This window comes from Mobula hypostoma, chromosome 7 (genome assembly GCF_963921235.1).
Source record: "Mobula hypostoma chromosome 7, sMobHyp1.1, whole genome shotgun sequence".
NCBI classification, from domain to species: domain Eukaryota; kingdom Metazoa; phylum Chordata; class Chondrichthyes; order Myliobatiformes; family Myliobatidae; genus Mobula; species Mobula hypostoma.
In genome coordinates this window covers 160,217,877-160,230,143 of record NC_086103.1, presented here as the reverse complement: position 1 = coordinate 160,230,143, position 12,267 = coordinate 160,217,877, and the positions used below count along the sequence as shown (strand labels likewise).

General features: G+C 47.2%; 1 protein-coding gene across 2 annotated transcripts in view; it reads right to left on the bottom strand.

Annotated features, from left to right (window-relative positions):
* The window catches only part of LOC134349705 (rho guanine nucleotide exchange factor 17-like), a 473,881-nt gene extending 465,652 nt beyond the window's left edge, over positions 1-8,229 (bottom strand). For both annotated transcript variants that reach the window (XM_063054436.1, XM_063054437.1), the window contains exon 1: positions 2,962-8,229. In XM_063054436.1, coding sequence (XP_062910506.1) covers positions 2,962-6,771 — 3,810 coding nt within the window. In that variant the 5' untranslated portion in view covers positions 6,772-8,229. The remainder of the gene's footprint in view (positions 1-2,961) is intronic.
* Positions 8,230-12,267: the final 4,038 nt, after the last annotated feature.

Sequence of the window (12,267 nt, the reverse complement as noted above, 5' to 3'; positions counted from 1 at the left end):
GGAGAGTCCAAGACCAGAGGACACTGCCTCAATAGAGGGACATTCTTTCAGAATGGAGAAGAGCAGGAATTTCTTTAGCTAGAGAGCGGTGAATCTGTGGAATTCTTTGCCACAGGCAGCTGTGGAGGCTGTCTTTATGTATATTTAAGGCAGAGGTTGATAGATTTTTGTTCAGTCAGGGTATGAAGAGATACAGGAAGAAAGCAGGAGATTGGAGCGGAGAGGAAAACTCGATCAGCCACGATGAAATGGCAGAATAGACTCGACGAGCCAAATGAACTAATTCTGCCCTTATATCTTACGGTCTTATGATAAAGCAATACCAACTCCAATGCACAGGTCAGGTCATCTGGATGCCTAACTCGCATCTCCCCAAAGAAATCCTTCACTCCCAGTTGAAGGTCAGTGAGCCCCTAGTGGGTAAAAGAAACACTTCAAAGATAACAACAAAATCAGCCTGAAGGAATTCAACATTACATCTAAACAACCGGCAAGACATTGCACATAAAAGATACACCTGGAGAAAATCTGTTCAGGAGGGAGCTGCGCTACACAAAAACGTCCTTCACTGTGCTGTGAACTCATCCATTGATTGCTTAAAGGAGCTAGTACAGTTTTATAGTATTGTAGTACTATTGGTAGTGTTCGAATTTGTTCTGCAATTCATTTAAATATATAATTTGTTACTCAATTTGTTATTTTTATACCGTTTTAACTATTTCCATGAAACTTCGGCTAATTGGGGCAGCTGCTTAATTGGGCCAAAAAGAGTCCCAGTCCATTGTCCATATAAATACATGTGGCATATAAAGTTGATCCCTGATCCTTGCATTTTTCCCTTCACGCTTTATACTTCCAGCATTTACTGTGCTCATGTTTTGGATTTGCAGCAGTTGCCAGGTTTTATCTTCAATTCCCCTGCGGCTGTCCTTGGCAGCAGTGACTGTGATGGTGTGAAGGAGGATGGGTGAAAAGACTTCACTGCCATTTACATTTCCCAACACTTGTCTATCTTCCTCTCAAAATATATCCCTCTGATCAAGATGCAGTACACTGAAACTAAGTCTCTCCACTAGGCAGCCTTCCTCACATAACAAACACCTTCCCTCCCAGAAAGCTAGGGGCAAATTGCACTTATTTAGAGATACAGTGCCACCAGGACTTTCCAGTCCACTGCCCAGCAACCCAACCATTTAACACTAGCCTAATCACAGGACAACTTAACAGTGAGCAATTTTCCTACTTTAGTCTTTGGACTGTGTGAGAAAACGAGAGAGCCCAGAGAAAACCCACATGGTCATGGAAAGCACGTACAAACTCCTTACAGACGGTGCCGGAATTGAACTCCAAATGCCCCGAGCTGTTACAGCTAACTGCGGCGCTACCGTGGCACGCTAATGTACAACTGGGGGGGGGGGTGAAGATATTAAAATCTGACTGCTTCTGAAGGAACTTAAAACAGGTAGCTACTTGTATTCATATTGCCTGTCCTCAGCATGATTAATCACAGAGGGTGAGCAGGAAGGGAAAGAGGAGTTGCCTCGGGGACAACTCCTGTCCACAACCAAAGCTGTTTTTTTCCAAAATGTTTGTACGTCCATGTCAGAAATGCATGGCAAATACCTAACACAAGATTCCTGTTCTTTTATACTTTCAACATCTTCATTCCAGCTGGTCTTAAAAGATACCAATCTGAAGAGCACCAATTGCCCTTTCAACACATGCTAACAGTCCAAATGTCAATGTTTTACTTCTCCATAAATCACTCATCCTTGTTCACTTGTAACTTCATGTTCAAAGGTCAAAGTAAATTTATGGTTAAAGTATGTATATGTTACCATATTCTACCTTGCGATTCATTTTCCTGCAAGCCTTTACAGGCAGAATGAAGTACAACAGAAATTCCGTTCTCTATCTATCCACACCAAGCACATCTTTAAGGAACACTGCCACAAGAAAAAGAGTATCCATTATCAAGGACTCTGACCATCCAAGCCAGGCCCTCTTCTTGCTACTGCCATTGGAAAAGAGGTACAGAAGCCTTAGGTCCCACACCACCAGGTTCAGGGACAGTTCTAATCCTTCGACCTTCAGGCTCCTGAACCAGCATGGATAACTTCACTCACTTCAACTTGATTCATGCACATATAAGGACTCTACAACTCAAGTTCTCAATATTATTTACAGACTTGTTTTTTTAAAATATATTTGCACATTGGTAGCTTGTCAGTCTTTACTTCCAATTTTTCATTGATTCTATCGTATATCTGTATGAAATGCCTGTAAGAAAATGAATCCCAGAGTATATACATACTTTGATAATAAATTTACTTTGGGCTTTATCCATCCCTGAACAGTGCAGGTTCAGAAGGAAGTCAACAGGTTACGGCAAGACCCAAGCATTGCATTGATAATGTCCTGCCCAGTTACTACAAATGGAGTGAAGAACTTAATCCAATTGTCTTTGCTCATTGCAGATGTGACAAGTCAGAGTAGACCCTTGTACTCTTGCAGCCAGAATTCAATTTCTTCCCAAGTGAAAGCTACATTAGATTTTAAAGGAAAGATATACTGCTGAACAAGCTCTGTTGTTCAGAACTAATTTTGGAACCCAGACAGCTCTCGAATGTTGGCTGAATTCTTACATGGAGAAAAAGAAATCTGACTTCAACTACAATGGGCCTTAGTGAACTAAACATCAGTTTTCCCTTCAGGCTGATGGGAACAGACTTCCCAATTCCAAAAAGAGTGCTGTAGATTTGCATTCAAAGGCATTCCTAGAGGTTAAGGTTTAGTCTTTCTTTCTGCATGATTAAACATGGCAGGAAGTTCAAACAGAAACTCATAGTTATAAACCAAAACTAAATTACATTCTGGAGCACTTAACAGAACTTTCAGACCAAAATGATGCACAAAGAGAGCTTAATCAATGCAAAATAATTGGGAGCCCAATTCACTCACCACTTGAGGCTTGGCCTTGTTCGTGTTTGGTGCCAGTTCTCCATTTGGTTTCGATAGAGAGGGTACACGGTTTTCAGAGCTGGTTGGCATACTAGAAGCCATGACGGGCAAATCCACAGGAGATACAACGGGTGGTTCCCCCTTCAAAGTGTACTGCTTGGTGACATCTTCAAAGGACGGAGTCTGTGCAAGTGGAAGCTGCTTCCTCGATTGTCTTGTGGGCTCTGGGGTAGCAACGTGAACTGGTTGGCTACATGACAAATGTGTTTCAGGTGCAACAACTTTGGACGATATGGGAACGAAACTGGCTGGTTCACTTGTGTGCCTTACATGCTTGGACAATGGCCTTGTCTTGGCTGGTGGGGATTGGTCCATCTCACCGGGTATCTCATACTTTCTACCTTCCTGTTGCGTCACCCTGTTGTTACGCTTCTTGGAGCTCCGCCTCATTGACCTCGGCGAGAGAACTTCGGTGAGCTTTGGGTGCAGGCTAAAGCTCTGCAGGTTAGCTTTATCCTGCTCCTCAATCACCTGCAAAGGCAACGTGCGCTCAGATTGCGAGCGGGACTTCCTGACCTGTTTGGAGAACTCCTCCAGGTCCCCCACCTCGTCTCGCTGCTCAGAAAGGATCGGTTCGCTGCTGGACGTGGGTATCGCCTGCTCCATCTCGGTTATAGGCTCACTTGGACCCTTGAAGCCTGGCGTGGACAACTCTCCCCTCCGACTTGGGTCACTGAGTGACTTCTTCTTCACCAGCTTCCCGTTACCTTTCTCGTCGATCAGATTGTCCATGGTTCCTGGCTCCCTGACTATGCGCTGGATGACGGTGTTGTAGTCCTTCAGGCCGTCACTGCACACCGACAAGTCGCTGGCTGCGCTCCCGGTGCATTCTGATAAGGCGGTGGTTGAGCACTCCAGGATGCTCCCTTTTACAGAGTTCAGCGAACCCAGCAGGTTGCTGTCAACAGAGAAATGCTCACTCTCCTCTGGACATTTCCTGTGTGGCATCGGGTCACTGAAGGACCTGTACGTGTCACCGCTGGACTCTCCGTTGCTCCCATTGCTGGAATCCGATCCATTGTTGCCACCAGGAGGATATTTCCTTCTGCGTCGAACGGAACTGGGAGTCGAAGGGGGATCCAATGTCACAGGGGTGGCAGTTTTATTGTACACCACGTCTCCTCCAATTGCAACACTCTCGTAGCTGGTCCTCACCGCGGCCATTGCGGGAGCAGACCCTTTGCTGGCAAGCAGCTCCGTATCATCCTCCATGCTCGTGCCACCGGCTGGCTTGCGTTCCAACACGTGACTAGAAATGTCCTTGTACAAAGTGCTGCTGGATCCGTTTTCAGGCTCGGTAACGATCCCCTCGTCGGTCATACTCGACTCAGGGCCCGACAAGTCATCGGCCGATTTCCCACCCGACAGGTTCTCCTCGGACCCTCCTCGCTGCGTGCTCTTTAGCTCTCCGACCGCTGAAGCCGACAGAACCTGGGGGCCCTTTGGAAACAGCCCGACTTCCTCCTCGTGCTCACGACACTCCACCTCCTTCTGGCCAAAATCATCGAGGGGTTCCTTCTGGGACCACATCATGTTGATCTCCTCGAAGAGCTGCCCAGCCTCCTGGATGTACTGAACCTGCATGTCGACGGGCCGCACGCCCTCGCTTCTCCCTCCAACGCTGTCCGGGCCCTCACCCTCGGAGGCAGAATCGCAGCACCCTATGGTCGCAAGCATGACTTCCGAATTACTGGGTTTCATGGCGCTGTGAGGCGCCAGCCTGCGGGGAGCCGGCTTGTCGGAGTACGTGAAAGACTTGGCACGGCGGAGAGTCGCGGTGAGGTCTTTGAGGGTGGGGCGCGCACCCACCGTCTGCTGGCTCAGGGTCAGGGAGCCCCTTCCCCTCCCCACCGAGGCAAGCTCACGCAGCCGGTTTGTGCTTTGGCACTGCGTGCCTCCAGTGCGGCCGCGATTAACCCCGTCACTGGGATAGTCTTCCTTTTCCTTTCTCCTCATCCTGAGAGCTGAAAAGTCCGATTTGAGAAAACTAAACAGAGTCAGTGTTTCCGATGCTATATCAGGGTTTGACATAGACTTTCTGTGCTTAGATCTGTCAGTGCTACATTCATACTGCGGGCTCACTCTCCCTGCGGAAGTCTCATTCATTACCTTGACAATCCCAAAGGGCAGCTTGGGTCGAGAACGCACTGGTGGTTTGAAATGCTTTACTGTCTCATCACTGTGGCCAGAGACTGGTGACCGGTGCATGCTCATACCCCCTTGGAAGTTCCTGTTTAATGCTGAGTAGTGATCTTCCTCCTTTAAAGTTTCAGTGCTGGAGTACCTACTGCTGCTCCGGGAGCTGCCTGGGCTCGGCAGGAATGACTGGATGTTGACTTTTGCAACTCTGGAGACCATTGGTATGGGTGACCCTGAGGTGCTGCTGTGAGGCTGATTTACAGTGATGGGCGTTCCACTATCTCCAAGCGGTCCAACGGACCTTTTATGGCTCTGTTCAACTTTGCTTGTCTGGCAAGCTGTTGAGATACAATGTTTTCTCTCACGTGGAAGAGCTGCCAAGCCACACGGTGCCGAGCCCAATTCTCCGCCGGGCAGTGGCTTCAAACCTTCATCGCTTTTGCAGGCGAAGTGCCCCAGCTGACCTTCCCGCCTCGACGGGGACACGCAGAGAGGAGCATCGCTGTCAGACTCATCATCTTTGCCGCCTACCTGCACGCTGGCTTTCTTCTTCCTCAACGACCTCCTCTTGACGTCTCTGTGGACCACGGGCTGGTGATCCTCGTCGCTGCCGGAAGACCCGTCCCGGGGTCGGGAGAGCTTGCCGGCTCGGCAGCTGGTGTGGGAGGCGTATGGCGCCGCCTCTCTGCTGCGTTCCCTCTCGTCGCTGGAGCTCGCCTCTGAGCCCGGAGCAGCAGCGGCGAGGACGGCCTGTGGTTTGGAGCAGTTATGCCTGGAATGCGCGCTATCTGATCGCTGACTTGCCTCTTGTTTATGCACACCAGAGGAACACGAAGGCAACACTGGAGCTGGTGGAAAGAAAGTCCGAGGGGGCGGCGGTGGCGGTAGAGCGCTGGTGCTCTCACCCCAGCTGGCCTGGGCACCTTCGGTCTCGGGACAGGGAGCCCCCCGGCCGGCCGCTTCGCTTTGGTCCAGGGCTACCTCCCATGGGCAAGAGCTACTGAAGTCAGGGGCGTCTGAACTCGGTCGTGGTGATCTTCTCTCTCCAAAGAGTTTGAGCATCTCGGCGACGCTGGGCCAGCTGGTAACCTGTCCAGAATTCGGCTGGGCAGCTCTGCCCTGCGGGGGCACCTCGTGTACCTTCACCCCGGACGTCCCATCTCCTTCCCCGCCGCAGGCCGCGGGTACCGGTTCGAGCCCCGCTTCCTCCTCTCGACTGCCTTTGCCCGGAGCCAGGGACTCCCCTTCGGCAGTCTTATCGTGGAACCGGGCTTTCGGCACACCGGCAGCCGGGCTGCTCTCCACGGGGTCGAAGAGCTCCGAGAGCTGGCGGATGGACGGGGAGATCGAATGGCTTTTTTTCACCTCCGGGCTGGAGACATTGGCAGAAACCAGTTTGCAAACTGACCGCAGTTTGCCGGTAGACCTGAGCACACTTTGTTGACTGCCGGCTCCAGCAGCTTCGAATATGGGGGGCTGGGCAACACTGGATAAAAGTTTCGACTCCTGCTGATTCTCATCAGCCGGGATTTTGGGTCTCCACTCGCTCAGATATTTCAATGAAATACTTCTATAAACAGTCACTTTTCTCCCTTGATCTTTTTCCGCCATCGTTTTTTAAAATATTTTCTCCTTTCACATCCACTGTTCCAGAGGTCGCGTTTTGTAACCCACCCAATACATCGTTGATCTATTTCTTTTGCCCCCCCCGTCTTCCAAATTCCCAAGTTAATAAATACTCACTGAACTAACGCATAAAAGAACAATCCAAGCGAACAAGGAACAAGCGTTGACCTTTCCGACACTTTGCTCGATTCTTGATCTCATCCATGCACTGCAGGAGAAAGTTTTGCCAAAAAAAGGAAATTTCCTCTCCAACTTTTTCGCGCTGTGACTTAACTTTTCGAAACCGACTAGTCGCTCCAGACACAACCAACGAAGCCAACAGCATTTTTTTTATCTCCCTAGCTGCAGGCGTTTTTCTCCGTGCCCATTGGCATTTTGTTTGGTTTCTCCTACAATCTGTTGCCCACTTTTGCGTGACTTTTGTCTTTTTTTCCCCCCAAAAAACAACCCATGCAAATAAAGTGTAGTAAAGGGGGCGGAGAAAGACAACTGGGACGGCCTCTGGGTAAAAAATTGGTGGAGGGGTGGGTTAAGATTTCTTAAATTTATTTTGAGGTAGCTCTTGCATCGTAAAATGTGTTTCTGTTGCTTTTAGCTATTGTTTTAAGGGCATCTTTATGCACGTTAACGGGATTTCTGCGTTGAAAGGCGGGGCCGATTCCTTGCCTACTTACCTTTCTTTGTGTTTGAGACAATTCACCGGAGCCCCCGCCCCCACCCATCTTTACACGGTTCCTGCGATTAATCAGGCTGTACAACACTCGCTATCTTTTTTTTCTCACCGGCTTTCACCCTAAACTTCTCAAAACGTGTTTTTTGTTTATAACATAAATTATTGTAAGGTGACACGCTCCAGTAATAATCGGTGAAATTGGCGGCTCCATTTAAAAGGAAGGCTTTATCGCCCCCACGTGGACTCTGAGACGTAATTGCAAAAATAGACTTATTTTATCTTCTCTTGTGTTTTGCATTTAGATCTCAAATATTCGCCCTTCATTCTGTGTACAAACTATCAAATACAGAGTATATTTATTATCAAAGTACGTATATGTCATCGTGTGCTACCTTGAGGTCCAGTTTGTTGCAGGCATTCACGGTAGAACAAAGAAATACAATATAATGAAAAACTACACACAAAGACTGAAAAACAACCAATGTGCAAAAGAATTCAAACTATGCAAATAAAAAAAAACAAGTAAAAATAAATAAATAAATTGCTTGATTGTTATGTGCCATGTCGTATGACGTGGGCAATTATTGTCTTCCATGACCATCGTTGTTCTTGGCAAATTTTTCTACTGAAGTGGTTTGCCATTGCCGCCTTCTGGGCGATAAATAATGAAAATATGAGTTGTAGAGTCCTTGAAAGTGACTCTGTAGCTCGCGGAATCAGCTCAGTGTTTATTTATTTATGTTTTGTTTACTGAGACCCAGCACGGAATAGGCACTTCTGGCCCTTTGAGTCATGCTGCCCAGATTTAACGCTTACAATTACAATGACCAATTAACCTCCCAACTGGTACAGCTTTGGACTGTGGGAGGAAACTGAAGCACCCAGAGGAAACCCACGTGGTCACGGGGTGCACATACAAACTTCTTACAGTCAGCAGTGGTGACGTGCGTGGAGTTACCTATGCTGGTTCAGGAGCCTGATATTGAAGAGTAAGCACTGTTCCTCAACCTGGCGACGTGGGACCTAAAACTCTCGTACCTTCTTCCCGATGGCAGCAGCGAGAAGAGAGCATGGCCTGAGTGGTGGGGGTCCTCGATGATGGACGCTGCTTTCTCGAGGCAGTGCTCCTTGTAGACGTGGTCAATGGACTGACCTTTCCCAGGTTTCTATTTTCTATCTGCAGATGAGAGTGAGCCAAAAGTTCTCACAACTAGGTGACTAGGAAGGCACAAGAGACTGCAACTGCTGTAATCTGGAGCGAAAAGAAGCAAAGCTGAAGGAACCCAGCAAATCAGGCAGGATCTGTGGCGGAATTAAGCGGCTGATGTTTCAGATCAAGACTCTCCAAATCTGAGGTTGTGATCAAACCCTTGAAAAAAAAAACATCCCCACCAATTCCTGGGCATCTCTAGTTCATGAGTACTTGAAGTGGTGAGTGGCAATAGGGCTATTAGGGCCGCTGTCTCACAGTCCCATTGATTCAAACCTGACCTATGGCACTCTCTGTGTGGAGTCTGCACGTTCTCTGTGGCCCTGGGGATGTCCCCCCAGCACTCCATGTGCAACTTCAGAAAACATTAGGTGGGTCCCAACCGAAAAAATGTGTTCTGTGCACTATTGGAAGGATGTGTCTGCACTTGAGAGGATACAGAGAAGATTCATCAGGAAGAATTTTAGTTATGAAGAGGAATTGACTCTACCAGCTGCAGCATTGTTTGACCCTTCAAGTGATCATCCTGCTTGCCTTATTTCTCACTTTACCAATCTTGCTTCCTTTCAGGATTCTTGGACCTGTACACTGAAGTCTCTCTTCCTCAACATTCATTTGGGCCTTACCATTCTGTCGTACCCCCCCTCCCTTATTCCTCCCTCACACAACAGGATTAAACTAATCTGCCACACACATCAAAGTTGCTGGTGAACGCAGCAGGCCAGGCAGCATCTATAGGAAGAGGCGCAGTCGACGTTTCAGGCCGAGACCCTTCGTCAGGACTAACTGAAGGAAGAGTGAGTAAGGGATTTGAAAGCTGGAGGGGGAGGGGGAGATGCAAAATGATAGGAGAAGACAGGAGGGGGAGGGATGGAGCCGAGAGCTGGACAGGTGATGGGCAAAAGGGGATACGAGAGGATCATGGGACAGGAGGTCCGGGAAGAAAGACGGGGGGGGGGTGACCCAGAGGATGGGCAAGAGGTATATTCAGAGGGACAGAGGGAGAAAAAGGAGAGTGAGAGAAAGAATGTGTGCATAAAAATGAGTAACAGCTGGGGTACGAGGGGGAGGTGGGGCCTAGCGGAAGTTAGAGAAGTCAATGTTCATGCCATCAGGTTGGAGGCTACCCATCTGCCAATGCTTTGCCCTTCCTACCAAATGATCATTACCATCCTGTAGCCTACGAATATCAAGAGCACTACTAATTATTGGGTCATCTGCAAACATTTATCACTGCTCATACATCCACATCCAAATTGTTCATTTATGTAACAAGCAGCATCAATTCCTGTGGTACACCTCCAGCCCTTGCTTTCAGTCACAGAAACAACACCTCACCATCACCATTCTGTCCAATACCAAGGCAATTTTGTATCCACTCTGCCAACTCGATCTGGATGGCATGTGCTCAAAACTTTTGGACCAGTCGATCATGTGGGACCTTTTATCAAAGATCTTGCTGGTCCACGTAGATTCTATCAACTACACAATGGACCGTCATTTTAATTCTCCATCACACTCCAATTTCTCATCTGTTTTCCTTTAGTCCTTACCACTGAGCTTCGATGCAAAAGGGCAAGTTTAAGGAAGAGTATCTCATTTGCTGATTGGGTGCATTCAAATTCAGACAATGTCAGATGAGTAGAATTTCCAGTCGGCATCAGAACTACTGTTTTAGATCTGTGCAGACACTGACTAGCCTGCTGAGGGTTTTCAGGTTTCGCCAGGTTTTTTTTTCAGATTTCTAGCATCTGCAGATTTTTTTTTTTGCTTGTGGTCGGAGCTGTACAGGACTGAAGGAGAACACTCAGATTCAGCTTGCTATCAAGCAGCTATCCATAGTAATTCCAATTCCCAACACTCAGCCCAAAGCATTGTAGCTGACATGAACGCACCCAAAAACTTTAACACATCAAAAGCAAGCTGCTAAGTACCTGAAATAAAACAGAACATGCTAGAAATACCCAGAATCAGAATCAGGTTTACTATCACTGAAGTGTGTTGTCAAATTTTGTTATTTTGCGGTAGCTGTACACTATAAGGCATAAACAATCACTATAACTTACAATAAGAATATATAAAAAATAAATAGTGGAAAATAAAGCAAAATAGTGAGGTAGTGTTGATGAATGATTCAGCAATCTCATACAAAGGGAAAGAAGAATTCCCTAAAATGTTGAATATAGGTCTGTAGACTCCTCATCCTCATCTCTGATGGTAGTAATGGGAAAAGGGTATATTCTAAGTGGTGAGGGTCCTTACAAAGTACAAAGTAACATTTATTATATGAGTACATACATGTCACCAAATATTCTTTTTCTGCAGGCATACTTAGCAAATCTATAGAACAGTAACTGTAAACAGGCTCAATGGACAACAAACTATGCAAATACAAATTTAAATAAACAGCGATAAATGACTAGCATGACATAACAAGATAAAGAGTCCTTAAAGTGGGAACACCAGAAGTGGGATGACTGTAGTTCTCCCCTTTTTGTTCAAGGGCCTGATGGTTGAGGGGTAGTAACCGTTCTTGAACCTGGTGGTGCGAGTCCTGAGGCTCTTGTACCTTCTACCTGATGGCAGCAGTGAGAAAAGAGCGTGGCCTGGGTGCTCTTTGATGATAGATGCTGCTTTTCTACAGCAATGTTTCATGTCGATGTGCTCAGCGGTTGGGAGGGTTTTACCCATGATGTACTAGGCTGAATCCACTACCTTTTGTAGGATTTCTGCTCAAAGGCATTAGTGTTCCTATACCAGGCTGTAATGAAACCAGTCAGCAGGCTTTCCACCACACATCCATAGAAAGTGCCAAGGTTTTCGATGACATGCCAAAACTCCACAGGCTCCTGAGGAAGTAGAGCTGCTGTTATGCTTCCTTTGAAATTACATTTATATAATGGATCAGGACAGGTCCTCTGAGGTGATGACATGTGCGCGCCACCTTCTTCAGGAATTGCCTCCTGAAGATGTCCTTGATTGTGTGCCCGTGATGCAGCTGGCTAAGCCTACATCCCGGTGCAGCCTCATTCAACTCAATCGGAATGGAGAAACAGATCCCATTCAACCCAAAGGGAATGGAGAAACAGATCCCATTCAACCCAAAGGGAATGGAGAAACAGATCTCATTCAACTCAATCGGAATGGAGAAACAGATCCCATTCAACCCAAAGGGAATGGAGAAACAGATCCCATTCAACCCAAAGGGAATGGAGAAACAGATCCCATTCAACCCAAAGGGAATGGAGAAACAGATCTCATTCAACTCTGAAGGGAAAGGAGAAACAGATCCCATTCAACCCAAAGGGAATGGAGAAACAGATCCCATTCAACCCAAAGGGAATGGAGAAACAGATCCCATTCAACCCAAAGAGAATGGAGAAACAGATCCCATTCAACCCAAAGGGAATGGAGAAACAGATCCCATTCAACCCAAAGGGAATGGAGAAACAGATCCCATTCAATTCTGAAGGGAAAGGAGAAACAGATCCCATTCAACCCAAAGAGAATGGAGAAACAGATCCCATTCAACCCAAAGAGAATGGAGAAACAGATCTCATTCAACCCAAAGGGAATGGAGAAACAGGTCTCATTCAAC